This window comes from Glycine max, chromosome 15 (assembly GCF_000004515.6).
Source record: "Glycine max cultivar Williams 82 chromosome 15, Glycine_max_v4.0, whole genome shotgun sequence".
NCBI lineage: Eukaryota > Viridiplantae > Streptophyta > Magnoliopsida > Fabales > Fabaceae > Glycine > Glycine max.
The window spans coordinates 596864-617628 of record NC_038251.2 but is presented as its reverse complement, the minus strand read 5'-3'; the positions used below and the strand labels follow the sequence as shown (position 1 = coordinate 617628).

Sequence of the window (20765 nt, the reverse complement as noted above, 5' to 3'; positions counted from 1 at the left end):
AAATAATGAATTTTAGATTAAAAAAATTTAAATTCTCTGGAACAAATTACTTTTCTCAGTTAAGATTCTCTGTCTAAACATATTGTTTAAGTTTTTTGGGATTCCAATGGAAGCTAACTATAGAAGGGCATATACATGGGTTCCGGTGACAAAAAAATTGAGGAAAAAATTCTCTTTTTTTTTTTACCCTACGACATATGAGTTTAATCATTTGCCATTCTATTCCCTATTAATTAATCCGCTTTCTTCCCATCCTTTCTCTATTCAAAATAAAAACAGAGACAATATAGAACCAGTATTATATTAATGTTTGAATAGTACGGAAGTTGTCTGAACGAAGATTTTAATTTTCAAAGAAATGTTTTTATATAATTGATGATTCGATTATTAGTTAAAAAATGAGAGAAATTTGGTAACTAGAGGAGTATGTAGTGTTCATACGACACAAAGGCAATTTCCTATATGAAGAACATAAAATCAACTAGGAACCAATCAATTTTTATTCAAAAGTTAACTAAACGACTTACAGCAAAGCATGCCGCAAGAAGAGCATGATACCACTATTTACAGGAGAATTCAAAATACCTGAGGCAGTGATCATCCTCATCCCTAGCTTGTTCTATTCCCTACGTACATAACCTAGGTATGCATATATAGCTTGGTAATTTGTCTCTAAAACAACTACAAAAGGCGTGCCTTTAGCCACAAAGGAGAAGAAAAAGGAAAGGAAAAGGGAAAACAAATCATCGATCGAGATCTTTATTCTACCAATTCGGTCTCATTTGCATTATTGATTCTGCACAGGGTATCTCACTCCTGCTACCAAAGCACGTTGCTGCTCTATCTGTACATAACCATATAAATATACGGTATTGTAAATTAGTGTTAAATTCTTAATCATAATAATGAAAATGTTGTAGCATATGACTAGTTAGCTTAATTAATTAAATGCAATGCAACATTACTTGGAACAGTTCATGCAATTTGTTCTTGAGATAGCAATATTCATGCTCCAGCATCTCCAACGCTCGCAAGCATCTGCAATTTGGCACGTGGATAATTGCAGTTAGCTTGCAATAATAAATAAATACACTAATTAATCACCTTACTTTTTGAGAATTTTTACGAGATATGATGCCATCAAATATACAATTTGTATTGTTGAGATGTTACATTGTAACAAATGAATAAACTTTTTAAATTTTGTAGACGTTTTAGTGAGGGTTCGGGCAAGGCAAACACTGAAAAGCATTTTCTTTTTTTCATTTGTTGGGTTGATAAAAAGTAAAAAGAGTGGAGATATGCACGAATTTTGAGAGGAAGTTAGGTATCTATACCCAGCACGGTTGCTCTGGTCAGTAGCAGCACGAAAGGCAGCACAGACGTTTGTGACTCTCTTGGCACCAATGCTTGAGCTGCTACCCATGAACTGATTCAAATGGATCCCCATTTTCTTGTACTCCCTTTCCATTCTGCAATTAATCATGCATACAATTAATTAAGTGGCAACATATAGTATTGAAGTCTTGTGCACTACTTAGGGCATTAGTTAAAAAATTATTCATTGTAAAAATCATGTGAAAGTATAAAAAAAAATTATCAACAATGTAATTTTACGTATTTTAATAAAAAAAATCTTATTTTAATTCTTAACTAATGTTTTAAAAGACATTAATTAGGATTTGTCTATAATATATTAATCCAAATGTAAGAATAAAAAAAAGAAAAATAATTAATTACAGCAATCCTCTGAGATTGGTGAGTAGCTTCTCGGACTCGTGGAAATAAATGTTGACGACCTCAGAGACGAAGTTAGGGGAGGCCTCATCTTGCAGCTGTTGAAGCTGCAAAAATTGCTCATCCAACACTCCCTGAATGCATGCATGCATGCATAGGCATGTAATTATTAACATACTCCACATACGTAAACTCGTCTATATATATACTTATAAAGTAGCAGCAGAAGCTATAGCAGAACTTAATTACCTGGTGGAAAAGAAAGGCGAGTAGACGGTTCATGTCGGCCCACAAGAGGTCCGCACCGAAACCAAGCATCCACAGAGGGAGACCCGTTTTGGCTAACTGATTAAACACTCAGATTAGGCAACCACACCAAATGAACAGAGCTAGCAGTGTAGTACGTACTCTATTAATAAGGGTAACGACTAGTACTAATTAATTACGCCAAGAACGTTACAAGAGGGAACAATGGAGACTTATAATGTCACACACACCCCTAAAGTTTCTTTCTTTCTATCGGGTTATGTGTTCCTGCAGCTTCTATTGCTGTCACGGGAATGCTAATACTCCTATTTAAAGCATTCCACGAGGACGAACAGCCACACAACAGAAATTTATAACTCTTTGTACTTTTCAGAATCATGATTAAGGAATTCAAAAATAAAATAAAGATAGTTAAAAAGTTCTCTTTTTTTATTTTAATTAATACCAGTAGTTATGATTAGAATATTGGTTAAGATATTAATTAATAAATAAAAAAATACTTACTTCAAAATTAAAATCATGTTAGAATTATGATACGAGTACAGTATAATACAATTTTAGTCTTTTTTATAAATCTCAATTAATTAATTTATAAGTTAATTTAGCTATTAACATTAATATTATAAAAATCAAATTAAATTTTCTATCCAATACTTCTCATAAGAATTAATCTAGTCTTCTCACTTTAAAAAATATGTAAACTTAACCTGATTTCAACTTTGGACGATAAAAAAATCATCATTAAATATTAAAAATTTAAACATAAATTAAATCCATTTATTTTTTAAAGTTAAAGGACTAAATTTATTGGGATGAAATTACTATAGAAACCAAAACTAAATTTAAGTGGAAGAACATGGACCAAAAATATTTTTTCTCAAAAATTTCCTTAAATATGAGGTCTTAATTTAAAAAATGATAAATAACTAAATTAACTTGTTTCTATAATTTTGATAAATTAGCTTAATATATTAAATCTTATAAAAAAATATGAAGTAATAAATAAATAAACATTTAATACCGACACTACATAAAAAAAATACTAATTAAAAGTAGTTAAAAGTTAGTGTTAGTAGTATATACCTGTGACCTGTGGCCTGTGGGTGTTAAATAAAGAAGGAAGGAGGCATGCAGTAGAGTGGGAGTAATCGAGGTGAATGTGGGGTATCTACCCTACCGGACCACATTTCTACAATACATGCCCCCAGGCCAAGGCGCGGTGGTGTTTTAGGGTTACAATTCCTCACCTTCTTTTCTGTTCTGATCCCCTCCCTTCGCGTGCGCCTCTCTCCTCCCTGCAACTCTCTGCACCCACTCCTGGGATTTAGTTTATTTGGTTCTATACTTATTTTTTTTATTTTTATGAATAAAAAAATAAAATTAACTAATATATTTTATCAATGAAAATTAGTTTTTATAACTTATATATTTGAGATGGGATGAAACATTTGATGTTGGTTAAAATTTGTTGCAAACTTTACAATCATACGTGGAAGCTGGTTAAATAAGAGTAGTGAGATTATATAATTATATGATTGTAAATAAATTTTAATTAATGATGGGATGAAAGTGTGTATTGTTAGTATTTATCTTCAAATTTTAATAATAAAAATATATTTAATTTTAATGACCTTTTATGTATAATTGTAATGAAAAGCTCAATTGAAAATACAAATTAATTTATTTTCAGTAAGAAAAAAAAACTAACAATGTGTAATTTTTATACTACAGCTGTATATAGTTTACCTACAATGTATAAACTAACATGTAGTGTTAGGCTTTTAGCTGCCAACTTCACACTCTATGCTCCCCCTTTCTCTTATTTCGCTGGCTTAATTCATTTTTTTTCTTTCACTCATCTTGTTTTAGAGGAGAAAACAATGAAAAGGTGACAATAATGGACAAAATTTAAATATTATTTTTTCATTATAATCAAATCTTCACCCACCTATAAGATTAATGTATTAATGTAAGGTCTAACTGCATTTAAAAAACGTTTTATTTAGAAAAAAAATTGTATTCATTTTTTTCATGTGTAAAATTTTGTTTAATTAATGATAATCATAACAAATAAGATTAATTTTTAATTCAATTAATTAAAATATCAGTGTTCTCCGATCGAGGGAAAAAACACCTTCACCCACCTGACTAAATAAAAGCCTGGACTGTGGTTGGCTTGAAGTCTGGGTCTGGACACAGAGGATAGCTAAGGTGATGGTGGCTACTGCTATTAAACAAGTTTGTGGGTGACAGGTGGTGTATTGAAAAGTTTGTGCAACTTATGAACGGGAAACTTTGTTCTGGAGAACATGAAATGGGGTAGACTTTTAACTGATTGATGGCCTAAACAGCAAATGTGGCAGCACTTGAAAAAAAAAAAACTTATTTATTGATAATTATTTTTGTAATATTTTAGTTTTTTTTGTCATATAAATTATTTTATTAATGATAATAGATAAAAATTAACAGAGAAATAAATTTATCGAATTTTTTTACTTTCAAAAATTAAAATTTTTATTTTTATTTTTTAAAAACAAATTTATAGGTGTTTAGAGCAAGAATGACTACTTAGTCTACTTATTATGTTTACTTTTATCTCACGCATGCAAGCGTTAAATATGCACTTTAATAACCGTACAGTGTGAATGCAAAACCAATCTTCGGTATGGGTTAACGTCTACTTTAACTTGGTTTAGTATAGTACTAGTACTGAGAAGCATGCATGTTAATTGATTAATTATAGATACCTCGAAATCCTTGCCTGAAAGGCATACTTTGTTCATAGTCTACTGACGTAAGCAAACTACTTAATTGCCTAATAAAGTCTTCATCCAATGTTGTTTGCAGTCAGATTATAACAGCTAATAATGAGAACTTAAGCTAATATTACTTACATAATTACTACGAGTGTATATGGCACATGATTATGATAGTAATATGTGTTGTTATGTATATATTTATAGAGTAACTACTTATATATAAGTAAAAAAAATTATTTTATGTCTTGAATTTAAATATAAATAAATAAATTAATTTTATTATTATTTAATAATATTATTTTTAAAAATATTTTGCATTTAATTATAATTTTATTTTTACGGATTTTATTTATGATATTTAATTCTAAGAAAAAATATTTTAAAATAATATTATATTATATTTAAGATTAATAAAATTAAATAATTTCAACTAATTTTCATAAGTAATCAAAAAATTATTATTTTTACTTATATGTGAATCTAAAGATGGAATACGTACGTCTACACTTTTTCTTTAGGATAATTCTCAGGGAATGGATATATATTCTTGTGAGTATCTTTAAAAAGATACATCATATAAATCCTATATATTATTTGGTATTGCATGCTTTCAAGGATTTATATTTATATATATTAATTTTTGTTTAAGGCTTTCAAATAAAACTAGTTAAGGCGCCAAGAGTTCATGTGTATAATTTTGGGTCAAGTGATTAGGTGGACTGTAAATCCTCATGTACCAATATTGTACTCCATCACAAGAAAAGATTAACGTAGCAATACCTTTGTTATAATGCTCATATGTATAGATGGAAGCATGCTTTGTATTGACGTAAGCAGGCCTGATAAATAAAGCATCTTAAAATTGCAGTTTAGGGGAAGTACTTTTGAGGCGACTATACCAATGTTATAGTTAAAATTATAAACGATACTTAATTAACTGTAGTCCATAGACTTCATAATCGAGCCAACTTTTTGCTCTCCCGTGCTTATTTACAGTGACCATTATTCCATTCGTTCCAACAACCAATATATGCCTTTTGTCCTGTCTTTATTATATGATTTTTGTTTCATTTCCTTTTTGGTTTTCGAAATTCTAAATGAGTTTTTGTTCTCTAGGAGTTTAAAGTTAAAATATTGTCATTCTTTTACTCTTCATTTCCAAATATTACACTATTCTCTTCATTTCAAAATAATTGTTGTTTAACATTTTTTTTCTCAAAGATTAAGAAAATAAATATTTCAACAGAATAAGTATTAATATTTATTATAAAATAATTTTATTAAAATATACTTATTTTATTTTTAATAAGTGTATTATTAAGTATTTCAAGATAATAATATTTATTAGATGACAAAATTAAAATAGATGTTTAAATATTTAATTAAAAAATGAAAATATCAATCAATTTAGATTTTTTTTTCAAAAACTAAAAGCAGAACCATTTTGAGACAGAGGGAATAAATTATAGTATTAACTTGTTTGTTTAGGGCATATGGTGATTGAGTTGCAAAGGAAAGGAAGAGCTGGTGGTTTCGATGCTCGAGGTTGTTGTCTTCTAAGCTTTTAATTACATGGTGTTATAGTACCTTTTGTATACCAGATACCCACTCCCTTTCTTTCCCTTTTTGTTTAGTCTTTCCAAGAATCTGTTGAGTTGTTGCCTCATTCAGACCCTCTTGCACTTGTTGATTTATGTACTTTATCATATTAATGTTCCGATAATATTATGATATTTAATTAAGCCACGATAACTCTCAAGCTTTTTGTGATTATATATGTGTTAACTCTCAAGCTTTTTATGATTATATCTGTGTGAAATATAAAAAATTCATAAAATTACTAATATTTAAGGTAGTATATGCTTATCATTTAAGGTAAAATATGTTTTTAATTTTTATACTTTTGATCAAATTTAATTTTAGTCCTTTGTAATATGTTAAAAATTTAAAGGGATGTCGCGAAAAGGATATATAAACGAAATAAATAAATTTTTAACATTTATAGTCATATTAAAATTCACATTTAATGTCATCTAATAAATATTATTAATTTTCAATACTATTTAGCAAGCCTTCTTCTCACCACATTTAATTTAATGTCATCTAATAAATATTATTAATTTTCAATACTATTTAGCAAGCCTTCTTCTCACCACATTTAATGTCGATCAATTAAAAATTTAAAATAATAAAAAATTAATAATCCATTCAAATAAATTTTATACCACATTTTACATAAAATATATAAGACACATTAAACCGTATTTTACATAAAATATATAAGACACATTAAACCACATTTTACATAAGACATTAAATTTACAGGTCCTCCTTTTCACTTATATATTATTCAATTTTTTTAATTTTTTTATTCTTATCTGATATAACTCTCCATAGAAGAGAGTATTACAAAATAAAATTGTGAATTGTAAAAATTTATTTCCATTTACAAGCTGAGGATCAGAATGAGAGTTATTCATAAGATGTTAATGCACAACTGTGATAGCTACTAAGAATATATTTATTTATTGAGGGAATTAACTGAGAAGACTTTTTCTCCTCCCCCATGATTTTTGCATGAGCATTCTCCCTCACTGCATCCTAATTGGACATCCAATTTCTCATCTCGATAATACTAATATGTCATAGTTTCATCGATATTCAATCTTTTCATCTCAATAATATCATCACAGTTTGCACATGACTTGGTGGAATAGGTATGAACCACCTTCTGACCTTCAGTTTTGCCCGAGGACTGTGCCTGACCCATAAATGGCTTGACTCCAATCAAAATTTAGAATCACTAAGTAAAGCATATTCCACTTGAGTCAAACACTTTTCATATGTAACATTTGTGCATTATTATGCAGCCAGTAATTTTCTCAATGTTTCATAAACAAGATGTTACCAACGAAACATGGAACGTGCAACTAACATCGATTGAGTCCAAAGGAGTACTACTGTATAGTGTATATTAATATCTATAGATATTCTTTAGGATCACACCATACATGTAGCAACAGACCTATTTTACTAATTTTCCAAAATGCTCAGTTCTCATGACAGATTAAGCAAAGCTCCAACTGGGCATGAAACTGAGCTTGTTACAGATCATCAGAATCTGATGATAGCATAGAATGTCTTGTAACTCTAATTACATCTGTAAGTGAAACAACCCCCACGAGCAAACCTTCATGATCCACCACCCAAACTCGATGAACATGCCTAGTCACTGCCTTTTCAATCACCTCAGACAAGGGTGATTCGGCAAAGCAAGTGACAAGCTCCCTTCTATTGATCTGGGTGTCCGATTCTGTGTACAAAGGACTCGATGCAACTTCTTCAGTGAATGCTAGTGCACTTATTCCCAACCATGATTTCAGCGTGGCTACGTGGCATCCCCTCAAATCAGTTGCAGAAAATGTACCAATAAGCTTCCTGCATCTGCCCTGCAAAATCGTACGTGATACCAAAATTAGGAAGGAATATAAGATAACAATATTATTAGATTGTTAGACAAATGTTAACAAGTGCCTAAGAATATTAGGTAAGGAACTAAAGGTATAAAGACGGAAAATTTTAGGGTATTGGTTAGGCAACTTAAGATATATGAATGATTTTAATTATTAGGAGATAGAAATAATTGTTCATAATCTCTTTTTTACGCTCTTCATATTTTTCCTTTTTAGTTCCTTAACTAATTAGGAACTTAGTTAGCAAGATCCTTGTTATGATAGAAGAAGGCCAAAAGGGCATGGAGATCCAGAATTAATGAGAGACTTGCATTTATATGCTGCTTGTGATCATCTTGACCGACATCAGAGGCTCTAACAATAGGAACAGCATTTAACATAGCGGCCTTTAAGCACTTAATGGCATCCACGAGTTTTGTGCGGTCAGTGATGGCATAAATCTGTTCAGTGTCGGCCCCCAAATCTTGAACAGAACGAGAGAGAATGCTCTGCAGTTCACGATCAGCTTCACCAGCACGATCATGCAAGAACCTAAGCACATCCATCTGAGTCAGCATTTGGTAGCTGGAAGCAGACTCTACAAGTTCCACCCCAGCTGACATGTTCTCCGCCTGCCCATCTACCGGTACCATAGCACGATGCACCCCTTTGCTCAACACTTCCATACAATCTAGCAGACTAACACATAAGGTATAAGATTGGTAAGATGGTTAAGAAAGAAGGAAACTGAAACATAGCAGGTGCAGATCCGATCCTTGTGCTGTAAAAACGAACAAAACTAATCATTAATATTTGTCCGATAAAAAATTGCAATTAAAAGAATAAATTGATTTTTTGTGTCAAGCAAATAATTTTAGGTTTCCCCACTTAAAATGTGTCTGCCAACACATCTTACTAATATGATAATATCAGATCAGGTAAATATATAAAGTTATATATACCATCATTTTTTATTGGTTTGGTTAACAATTTACAACCACAGCTCATGAAGATTAAAAATACGCTAATAATATGAAACATTGTATTGTATATTACACTATGCTGAGTGTTATTGAGACAACTTTATAGTATTTGTAAGAAAATCCTAAAAGTCGTAATACCAAAGAAAGATTCTTTGGATATGCTGTGTAGGAAATGAATAAGGTTGATGACAAGTTAGTTAAATAACCTGGTATTAGGATTGAGAGTCCACAAGGTAAGACCTTCAAAGGAGTGGCCAATGACGGAGGAGACAGGGTCAGACATCTTTTGATCAAGGTCTTTGGTGATATCATCGCCACCACCCAAATGGTCATCACCAGCGATGTGGGCCACAATGTCAAGCATAGTCACCATCCCTATGTAGTGCTTCCGTACGTCTCCGGTTTGCTTATCAGACTCCACGATCATGGAACCTCCGGCTCCGATCCATTTCCCCGGCGGCGCAGCCACCGGCACCGCCACAACCTTGTTCGCTACCAGTGTAGTCATTGTGTGGGCCAGCGACGCCATGTACGGCACCTCCACTAGCCTCTTCTTGTCCACCATCAAATCCCTCACCTTCTTCTCCTTTAGTTGCATACTTCCACTGCGTTGCATGTTGATTTCGCCACCGAGCTTCGCCTCCTGCATAGCTTTGATTTTACTTTGATCGCAAAAAACTAACAAATGCTTCTTGGTGCAAAGATGTGTACTGATGGGAAAACACAGAGCCAGCATCAAAGATATGTAAGCATTTTAGGAAAGCAGTGGTTTGGATATATATCAATGTTTTGGCTCTAATTAATTCCTTTCTTTTGATGAGTGATTATACGTGTAGTCTTGTGAGATATGCAATGTTGTGCATGCACGTTCTGCTCTTGCCGTCTGTGTTTGTATATTACATGACTCATCAAATTAAGGCCCATGTTATGCCGACAACTTTATTATCGAATTTTTGTATTGTTTTTTGGTATACTTACGTCCCATATACTTTTCAGCACCACATTTTTGCGTCGGTGTAAACTATATTTATGTTTCTGTAATTCAATATATATTGCAAGTACTTCCATTAATGCTTCAAAATATAAAAAAGTAGGCTTGATTGAACTTTTTATGCAATCATCTTCCACACTTTTGCAAATTTTATTACAAAACTAAAAAAAAATCACATTTGATCCCTCAACTTTTAAAATTTCGTGCATTGTCACTTGATTTTCAAAATTTAGCACATTTTGTGTCCTATAATATTTTTTTTATTTAAGATCACAGGTATTTTTTTTTTGTTAAAGACAATTTTGTTGAGTGAAGTAGAATTATTAAAATGTAAAATTTTTCTTCTAAATACTTAACACAATTGTGTATATAGGATTTAAATTTGAGATCTTTAGTTAAGTTGAAACAATTATACACTAATTATTTCCTGTAATATTATAATTAATCATTTTTTTAAATTAAATAGTAAAATACACAATTTTAAAATGTAGGCAGGAAAATATGAAAAATAACAGGATGGATAAAATTTTGAAAGTTGAATGATAAAATGTGACAATAATTTACTGAAAATTTACAAAAACGTCAACGATGGGCGAAAAAAAAGTACAATTAACCTTATATTATTGTATTGTTAACTAACTATTTTAAAAGTTTAAACATATTGAGCTTTCAACAAACGCGGCTAGCAGAGCGCAGCTTTAGGTTTTGAACCTAAATTAATTCATTATGCATGCCAAAAGCAATCCACGAAAAATAGAAATAAAACATGTTTTCATGATAGTTTAGTAAGAACGTCATTATCGATCATGACATTTAGTGGTGTAACTAATTATAATATTGAAGATATATCATATCCTTTGTCATAAAACAAGTTAGCTTGCAATTAAGCCAATCATATAGTAGACGTTATCACTAGGAATGTTTCAAGAGAGACATTGGAATTATTATATATGCTGAGCAAACCCGGTTATTCTTCTACTAGCAATATATGATGCAAGTACTTCCAAGATATTTTATTTGCCTTTATGCCTTTATTTTTATTACTATCATTTAGGACAACACATACGTACTGATGATATTGTTCAATACAATGTAAACTAACACTAATTTTAATTAGACCTGGGTTCACATTAAGAGGAGAAAAAACGAAAAAGGGATGATAGATTAACAAAGTTCTAACTAACAGTCTCCCACGAGTCACCTAGAATTAATACATTAATAAGAGAAGTTGCAACTAAAATTGTAGCACGATTATTTTTCTATATATAGCTTTCTGTTTAGCATTTAAGTCATTTTTGAGCTAAAAGGTGAACCACGAGTTGAGTGCATTACATACTTTTTATGTGTACTTTTATCTCACACATGCAAGCGTTAAATATGCACTTTAAGACCGTACAGTATGTATGCAAAACCAATGTTCGGTATGGGTTAACGTCTACTTTAACTTGGTTTATAGATACCTCGAAATCCTTGTTTGAAAGGCATACTTTGTTCACAGTCTACGGACGTAAGCAAACAACTTCACTTAATTGCCTAATAAAGTCTTCATCCAATGTTGTTTGCAGATTATATATAGCAGCAAATAATGAGAACGTGCTTAAGCTAATTCTAGTACATCTTTACTTACATAATTATATAGTTAAAAAAATCATAGGTGAAAACAGTAACCTTTGGCACATTTTTAATAATACGAGTTATTAGTAATTTTAATTAATTCATGAATGGTAGACTCGTTCATTATAGGGCAAGTGATTATTATGATGATATTTCTTGTTGTGTATGTATTTATAACGTAAGTCTATACTTTTCTTTAGGATAATTCTCAGGGAATGGATATGTACTGTCGTGTAAATGAGTATATTTAAATAATTCCTTTTCTTTTTATGAGTGATTATACGTGTAGTTCTGTGCAGCGAAGATTTACACTTATTTTTCATTTTAATAAAATTATATATATTTATTTTAAAATTTTATATTTTACACCTCATAATCTTATATATTTGAATCCTTTAACCTATTTTAATGTGAAAATAAATAAATATATGCTCTTAGTTTAATAAAATTATAAATATTTATCTTAAAATTTTATATTTATATTTCTTATTTTTAGGTGTTTAAACTCACCATCTCATTTTCTCACTTTAATTATATGTTTAATATTTGTATTTGTTCATGAATATGATAATTATTATTAAATTTATTTATTAAATTGATTAATTGTCCCACTAGTCTCGAATCAGATCCGTCACTGTTCTTGTGAGATATGCACGTTGTGCTCTTGCCATCTGTGATTGTATATTAAATGACTCATCAATTTAAGGCCCATGTTATGCCGACACCTTTATCGAATTCTTGTATTGTTTTTTTTTTTTTTAAATTCTATCGATTATATATATAAGCATCAGATTTTGATATTAGTTTTATAATACTTAATGACGTATACATATACGGGCAGCTTTATTAAATCAGTTTCCCTTTATATATAGTCAATTTTTTTTATAATTAATGAACATTTTTATATTTCAAACAGGAAGAGTCCAAAAAGATAAGGTTTTCTTGTATGGAGGCCTGGTGGGGAATATCGGCATAGTGAAGGAAGTTCAAACTTCATCTCAAAGTCAGAATAGAAGAGAAGGAATCAGAAAATGTATTGGAAGAGGATAGAGGCCCATGAACACTGAAAAAAATATTAAACTTTGCATTTGATGTTTTACGATAACTATATTATACATTATTTTTTATACCATGATATTCTTACATTGTTTTCTTTTGGAAAATAAATTAAGGGGAAAAAAATATTCCACCCCTTCGATTTATCTTTATGCTCCTCCTAATAAAGAAATTTTTAATTAGAGCAGTGTGGCACGTTTGCCATTTAACAGAACGTGTGTATTACTGTTGTTACAGCAAAATTTATGTACAAAAGTTTATGTTAAAAGAAAGTTGTAATTACAGCTCCTTGATTCTGAAAAGAATCCCAATGGGCTCGACTACCATACCCGATGATGGGTTTGGGAAGCCTGAGTGGACTGAGGCTGAATGATAATGGGCTTAGTGGGCTGGTCCATGGTTTGGAGGATGAATAATAATTGGGGACTTTGCTATCAGTTTCGGCTGCCAACAACAACGTCTCACGTCACATACTTACATCATGCTCAGTGGGACTAGCTACTTGTAAATATTCAAACCAATCTGAGGAAGGAAAAACAACTTTATTAGTGCATCCAATATCTCATAAAGAGTAAATACTAGTTTCTAGTGTTCCTTTGTTTACCTGTCTGCTATTATTACCTTTCGATTATTGAATAACATAAAATCTGTTATTGATAAAAAAAATTTAATAAGAAATCGATCAATTAATTATTCAAGTAAAAATAAATAAATCAAACTCTTTTCCTCAACTTAACTATACACCTCAATTTATAAAAAAGTTAAATAACGATTTTTCATTAAAAGAATTGAAATATACGAATTGGTTTTTTTATATTCAATGGTATGCTGAAATTGCCTCGTGTATAGAAAAATGTAAATGAGAGATAGTATGCTTGAATAAAGATCCGAAGCAAAATAAATAAGTAAGTAAAAAACACCTGAACAGAGATATGATAACGAAGGAAGAATAAGCAAATTAAAGCTGGGTAGAGTTGATGTATATGCTTTAAATAATTTTTGGTACGCATGTTGTGGGTGTACATGAGGAAGTTGATGGCGTAATCGGTGTGTGGATATACAGAAAATAATGTCGAGATGAGAGAAACCGCGCAAATGTGATGTGATATTCATTTGCTTTCTGGTCCAGTGTAATGAAATGAATGCTGAAGGAAATTATTGTAACTTGGGGTTCACGTTGGAAAAATCTTATATGCAATTATTTAGGTGTAATTTTTCTGGATGGCTTATGTTTAACATGCCTATATAAAATAAACTTATTTATTTTATCAAAACTATTTGAAATAATTTATGAAAAAATAGCTAACTTACAAGTTGTTAATTTTTTTCTTCTTGTCAATTTTATTTTTATTATTTTATTTAAAATTTTATTTTACTTTTTTATTTAATTTAAAAATTCTCTTATCTTTTTTGTTTGATGTATGAAAAAATCCTTATTATTACATATACACCATAGTTAACTCGTTAATCTTCATCAATATTTCTTAGTATTTATTTTAATTTTACCATTTAAAATGATAAATTATTAGAAATAAAATTCAAATATTAAAAATATTAAATATATCATTTAACCTTTATTAATTAATTTTATCAAATACTTTAATTTTATAAGAGTTAACTTATAAATTTTCAGTTAACTTCTATCTTTAGACATTAAGGAGAAAGTGTTTTGATTCATACTTGCATGGCACGGTGATATATACAGTTTAGAAAAATGATTTTCGTTTTACCTAGGATAATTTTTGTTGAAGGGTTTGATGGATGAAATATTTGGTTTTGATTTGAATTATTAAACGGTATAAGTCTGCTACAGGTCAAGGCAACTAGTTTAAAAAATTGTAGGACAACTCATTTCAGCATGTCTTAGAGGACAACTCGCATCCCTGACAACAATCATTGAATCATCATAGGCCTACCTAGTTAGGAAAATCATATTATATAGATATAGCATACAATGCCTTGAAACAGTGCCACCTTCACCTGTCACACTGAACAAAACCCGCAAATAAGGTCAAATTATTTATCCAATCTCATGTAACCTAACAAAATTTCTAAATGTTATAATATTGTTGTTGTAGTTTAGTAATTAAAGTATCTTTTATTGTGTTACAGTTAATGATCACACTAAAATTAAAATCTAAGATCTCAGGCATATTAATCAATTAACTTTTAATTATTAGACCGATCCTAATAATTTTGTATATGATCATTATTCATAACATTTGTTGCGAAAAATGCTTAAATGGGAAATTAACCATAAATTCTTGCATTTATGGAAAAACAAGTATCCTTGAAATTTGACATGTTGTAGATTTTAAAATTTTTGGTAAATTGTTCTAGAATATATACATGTGAATTTTTTACTTAATGCATAAAAAAAATTAAAATAAGAAGGATTAAAATCTAACATTTTATGGTTTGCTCAATCTCTATATAATATATTGATGAAAAAATATTAATTAAAAAATATAGTTATCAGAATTGTATAATCAAATCATATATTAGTTTTTCCATGTAGAGGACTTAAGGAGCAAGGAGTAGCTAAGTTCTTTTTAAAAGAAGTTTATGTCCTTTTGTAGCATGTGAAGGAAAAAAATTTCATTAGTGTTCTACAACTTCCTATCTGTATGCCTACATATATGTTTATTTATCTTTTTATTCTCTAACAAGCAGTGTGACAAATTATAGCTGCCAATTTTTTTTTCTATGTATGCTTACGCATCTAAACGAAAGTGCAGAACAAAGACAACTATGTATCACTTGACTTTACCTGTCAACGTACAGTGGAAAAGCGCCGCCAACAAGCAAGTATTGTCCAACACTCCAACCAGTGGAAATTAATATCTAAATTATCAATATGAAATATTGACAAGGTCATCTTATGAGATTATTCAAGCAAAATTTTATCGTTTACAAGGTAATGAATGATTGGTTGTTGAATAATTTGTTTATTAACTATAGTTTAACGATAAAATTGAACTGAAAAGAACTGTTGGAAAAACAAATAGGAATAAAGACGTCTTACGTTAATGATAGACATGAATAAGTAAGTTAACATATAAATAGGAAGAACTATATTTGATGTTTATATAATTTATTAGTTGTTTTCTGCTGATTGAAAAATATATAAGTGAAAAAGACTCATAAATTAACTAGTGTTAGGCATTGACAAACCTATGTACAATTCAAAGTTTACAAATGTATTCTTGACTTTTGATAAAAAAAAATAAAAAATAAAATACAAGTAACTACTAGTTAGCCCCCCTGTCTCATAAGAAAAGAAAAGAAAGTTAGCTTCCTTGTCCTCGGTGACCCAAATTCCTAAAATAATTATCATTGTATTAGGTCTAGTAAAAAGAATCAATCTCTCACAATTAATATGATGCATGGTGTTCATATTTAATATTCAAGCGGCGTTGTTTGAACCAAATTATATATGTTTAAAAAAATATATTCATGAAGAAAAAAAAACACATTTATATAAACTTAAATGCCTTGAGATTATTTTGGATTAGATGTATTGTAAACTTCACTTATATATAGTATTAAGAAAAAGTTTACTAATACCATAATTTACTGATGATATGTTATTATGGGGATTCCCTATCTTTTAATAACAAATACGTTTAGCAATCTTGCCTTATAATAATGTATGTGAGGTTTCTCCAACAGTTTTACAATAAAGTACAAACTTTTACCTATGATTCTTATGAAGTTAAAAGTAATCAATCACGAAGATGCTGATTGCTTGAATTCAATTTACTAAGGGTTTATTCCATCAACAAATTCCATTCATGATTCAGTCATAAAAAATTTCGTAATAAAAGTTTCCGCAACATTAATGAGTTCTGCAGTATGTACTCACCCTCATTTGACTTGCTTGAGCTTGAAGTACTACCCAGTGTATCATTATAACTAAATTATAAGTGAGCATTTGATAGTATTATTTTACCTGTAGGACTCAGAACCACTCGGTTGAAGGAATAGTTTTGCAATGCCTTCAATACACCGACTTTCAAAAGACATCATTGGTTGATTTTATCGTGTCGTTCGCTCTAATCCTAAGCCACGAGGCACACTTCATATAATTACTAAATCCATTAATCGTGTCTTACATATCCTATGGAAGGAACATTTATACTATTATTATTTTATAATGTTATCTGATCATGGCTTTCTCATTGATCCTACCCCAAGGCACACTTCATAATACTAAATCCATTATTCTTGTCTTGCTACTTCTTTTGATATAATAATATCAAATAGTACTGTACAAAGTTAAGGGAATTCCCTTAAACAAATTCCCTTGTAATGTACAGTAACTAGTGTCAATGAACCGTACGTTATGCGGAGCGAAAAATATATATTAAAATTAAATTTAAGTATAAAATATATGAGAAATTATAGTAAAAAATTATTTCTGTATGTATAATTTTATACATTAATTTTTTTTACTATGCGAATGTTTATCATATTATTTAGATATCAATATATTTCTTCGTAACTTTTCATATCTGTGATGCAAATATTTATTGTCATATATATATTGTAAAAAATTATTTGAATTCATTTGTTTTTATTTTTTTATTTTACTTTATGTTCATTATTTTTTACTACCTTCTATTGACAAAAAAAAAGGATTTATTATAAATAAAAGGAAAAAGAAAAAGAAAAATGGACCCCACGTGCGTGTTTCTTCTGTTTTGAAATGTGCAACCAGCTGGAAGAAGAAAGAAGACTTCGCTTACACACCATCATTCTCATCTACTCAACTCGATCAAACAATAATAACCGGTTTTTCTCACTTTTCTTTTTCTTTTGGGCTTTCAGTTTCACATAACAAACCGTTTGCAGAACATCCCATAAAAGCTTAGCTTGTATTCAGTTTCTCTTCTCCCAACGTTTTTGTCGCTAGTAACAGAATATTACAAAGTAACGGCTTTCTCAGTGGAGCGCTTGATTTGGGTTGGTGGGTCAACTTCAAGTTTCAATTTTTTTTTCATTTTTGTCTGGTCGATTGAGAAGGCTCAGTTGCAGAGACGGTGGGGGTGGGAAGGTTATGGCTTTTTGCCCAATTTTTTGTTGCGGAAATAGTTCGGATCGGTATGACAATGCTTCATTAGTCTCTACTTCATATAATTTTATCATTATTATTGTTTGGATCAGATATGACATATTTACCTCACTCACATCACTTTCAGATTTTGTACTTATTTTATTTTATTTTTTGAGAGAAACTAATTATAGGAGAGGGTTTTAGATTCTGGTTTAGCTCAAATTCTAGGTATTATGTCAAGCTTATCTGTGCAACAAGACTAGTAAAGGTTAGTTTGGTAGGTGAAGTCTCCAAGGGAAAATAAAGAGGGGAAATTGTTAGATTGGGTTTTTTCTTATGACTTAATTAACATAAAATGCAAGGTTAATCGTTCTGGGTTTACGAAAGTTGCCTGCTTCATTGATTACAGACCTGAAGAGTTTTCAAAGTACAGTTTTAGATTCAAACTGTTATGTCGGCTACGCTTTTTTTGAATGGAATAGTTAATATTAGTCCCTTTCAATGCAGCAAAGGACGAGGGAAGAAACAACCTCCATGGCGGGTGTTTTCTTTGAAGGAATTACACTCCGCTACAAATAATTTCAACTATGATAACAAGCTCGGCGAAGGGGGATTCGGCAGTGTGTACTGGGGCCAGCTCTGGGATGGATCGCAAGTAGGACTATACTTTGCTTTTTTATTCTCTGTTCATCTTACCAAATCAGCTTCGATTTATGGGTATTCTTGATCATTCTAGGTTTGATTACTATTGATGTGTTCTTTGTAATGGTTAATATAAGTCTCCAAATATTGTAGCCAGTTGATATCTTAGTGTCGTATTGAGATCTACTTTCTTTGACAGATTGAAACATCTCAAAAAAAAAAAAAAAATCTTATGGAATCTTAAATGACTCTAGTTGTGATGGCTTTATCATGTAACACTGATAAGGATCAGGTTATGAGAGATTTGTGTGGAAGATTTTTTTTTTCTCAATCAAATTAGGTATAGAAAGGAAAAATAATCTACATCCGGTATCTCCTCTGGCTCTGTTTTTTTCTATTGCAGCAATCCTTCAATGCAAGTACAAAAGACTTGTAATGATTGGTGACTGGACATAAAACAACTTTATCTCTTCGCTGCCTTCTTGGTATTTTTTTCCCCTTAATTTACTACTGAGCTATGATGGTTATTGCTAATGGATGGTTCTTGACTTATAAGTAAAGATTTAACCTTATAATGCAATTTATAAAACAAATGGTCAAAAGTTTCAGCGTCTAATGCTGCAAAAACCTCTGATAAAAACATTTTAGCTGGTACCTGTAAAATGAACCTTTTTGTAAAATTTGCTGATGGCTGGCACAGTAACCTTTTTTCCTTTTTCCAATATCTATTCGTGATGGCTGCTTGCAATTCTATGTATGTTGATCTGTGTACATATGCAGATTGCAGTGAAAAGATTGAAAGTTTGGAGCAACAAAGCAGACATGGAATTTGCTGTTGAAGTTGAGATATTGGCTAGAGTACGACACAAGAATCTTCTCAGTCTACGTGGCTATTGTGCTGAAGGTCAGGAACGGTTAATTGTTTATGATTATATGCCTAATTTGAGCCTGCTCTCTCATCTTCATGGACAGCACTCAGCAGAATCCCTTCTTGATTGGAACCGGCGGATGAATATCGCAATTGGGTCTGCTGAGGGAATTGGGTGAGTGCTAACATCTCTTTTCCTTATACTCTTCTGCCTCTATCATTACGTTAATACTAAAATTTAATTACTTTCAGATATCTCCACAACCAGTCAATGCCACATATCATCCACAGAGATATCAAGGCAAGCAACGTGTTGTTGGATTCGGATTTTCAGGCACAGGTTGCTGATTTTGGTTTTGCCAAGTTGATCCCTGATGGGGCAACACATGTGACTACGAGAGTTAAAGGCACCCTAGGCTACCTTGCACCAGAATATGCTATGTTAGGTAAAGCAAATGAGAGTTGTGATGTCTACAGTTTTGGAATTCTCCTTCTAGAACTTGCTAGTGGCAAAAAACCACTTGAGAAACTTAGTTCTGCGGTGAAGCGATCAATAAATGACTGGGCACTGCCATTGGCTTGTGAGAAGAAATTCAGTGAACTAGCAGATCCAAAACTTGAGGGTAACTATGCGGAGGAAGAGCTTAAAAGAGTAGTTTTAACTGCTCTCTTATGTGTTCAGAGTCAGCCAGAGAAGAGACCCACCATACTTGAGGTGGTAGAGCTACTGAAGGGAGAATCCAAAGATAAGTTAGCCCAACTGGAAAATAATGAACTCTTTAAGAACCCTCCAGCTGTAGGACATACTGATGATGGGACCGTTGCTGCTGAAGGCAGTTCAGATTTCATCTCAGAAGACAAGGAATCAAAACCTGAGTTGGAAGAGAATACTGAGCCATAAACTCTGCAAAAGAAATGGAACTATGGATTTGATATGCTATACAGATTGATTGTGAACCTGCAGGATTGCTTTTTTTGTATTACTATTTTTATTACTTGTGCAGAGAAAGACTGGGTGCCTATTCATTATAGAAGTTGCTGCATGCATGTTTCTACTTGCCACACTATGAATGTGGTTATGAATCATGCAGAATTGCTGAAAGTCTGAAACTAGGAATTTGATGTTAAATACAGATTGTGAAGTTTTCAAAAATTGTGATTTCTTTTTTTAATTGTTTGGAAAAACTTCCTTTTCGCGGGGTATAGTATAATTTATTAAACGTGGACGCTTGCAGAGCCTTTGTCCAGGCTGTAAGGTCCTAAATAGTGTCCCATACTTAAAGTTGAAATTGATGCCATTAAGCAAAAATAAGGGAAGGTACGGCCAAGTTAATAATAAA

At 31.0% G+C, this 20765-nt stretch overlaps 3 protein-coding genes across 3 annotated transcripts; 1 reads left to right on the top strand and 2 right to left on the bottom strand.

The window, feature by feature from the left end:
* Positions 1–479: 479 nt before the first annotated feature.
* Positions 480–2285, bottom strand: LOC100814937 (pseudo histidine-containing phosphotransfer protein 6). Its single transcript, XM_003546877.5, has 5 exons — positions 1987–2285; positions 1741–1871; positions 1338–1472; positions 966–1038; positions 480–844 (listed from the first exon to the last, which is right to left on the bottom strand). Exons 1-5 carry the CDS (start codon positions 2053–2055, stop codon positions 788–790), a joined length of 465 nt encoding a protein of 154 aa, XP_003546925.1. The 5' UTR covers positions 2056–2285; the 3' UTR covers positions 480–787.
* A 5418-nt stretch (positions 2286–7703) lies between these two features.
* On the bottom strand, positions 7704–10111 carry LOC100785689 (SNF1-related protein kinase regulatory subunit gamma-like PV42a). The gene is made up of 3 exons (XM_003545818.5): positions 9405–10111; positions 8548–8914; positions 7704–8212 (listed from the first exon to the last, which is right to left on the bottom strand). Exons 1-3 carry the CDS (start codon positions 9932–9934, stop codon positions 7868–7870), a joined length of 1242 nt encoding a protein of 413 aa, XP_003545866.2. The 5' UTR covers positions 9935–10111; the 3' UTR covers positions 7704–7867.
* Positions 10112–17535: 7424 nt separating this feature from the next.
* On the top strand, positions 17536–20578 carry LOC100819540 (PTI1-like tyrosine-protein kinase At3g15890). Its single transcript, XM_003545805.5, has 4 exons — positions 17536–17962; positions 18423–18570; positions 19338–19600; positions 19678–20578. The coding sequence occupies exons 1-4, from the start codon at positions 17919–17921 to the stop codon at positions 20324–20326; spliced, it is 1104 nt and encodes a 367-aa protein (XP_003545853.1). The 5' UTR covers positions 17536–17918; the 3' UTR covers positions 20327–20578.
* The last annotated feature ends 187 nt before the right edge of the window (positions 20579–20765 follow it).

Coding starts and splice junctions, on each gene's coding strand:
- LOC100814937 (XM_003546877.5), bottom strand. CDS start 2,055: ATGCTTGGTTTCGGTGCGGACCTCTTGTGGGCCGACATGAACCGTCTA. Junction 1,872..1,986: donor TCGCCTTTCTTTTCCACCAG/GTAATTAAGTTC, acceptor GCATGCATTCAG/GGAGTGTTGGATGAGCAATT. Junction 1,473..1,740: donor ACCAATCTCAGAGGATTGCT/GTAATTAATTAT, acceptor GATTAATTGCAG/AATGGAAAGGGAGTACAAGA.
- LOC100819540 (XM_003545805.5), top strand. CDS start 17,919: ATGGCTTTTTGCCCAATTTTTTGTTGCGGAAATAGTTCGGATCG. Junction 17,963..18,422: donor TGCGGAAATAGTTCGGATCG/GTATGACAATGC, acceptor CTTTCAATGCAG/CAAAGGACGAGGGAAGAAAC. Junction 19,601..19,677: donor GGGTCTGCTGAGGGAATTGG/GTGAGTGCTAAC, acceptor AATTACTTTCAG/ATATCTCCACAACCAGTCAA.
- LOC100785689 (XM_003545818.5), bottom strand. CDS start 9,934: ATGCTGGCTCTGTGTTTTCCCATCAGTACACATCTTTGCACCAAGAAG. Junction 8,915..9,404: donor ACTCTCAATCCTAATACCAG/GTTATTTAACTA, acceptor CTTATGTGTTAG/TCTGCTAGATTGTATGGAAG. Junction 8,213..8,547: donor ATCACAAGCAGCATATAAAT/GCAAGTCTCTCA, acceptor ACGATTTTGCAG/GGCAGATGCAGGAAGCTTAT.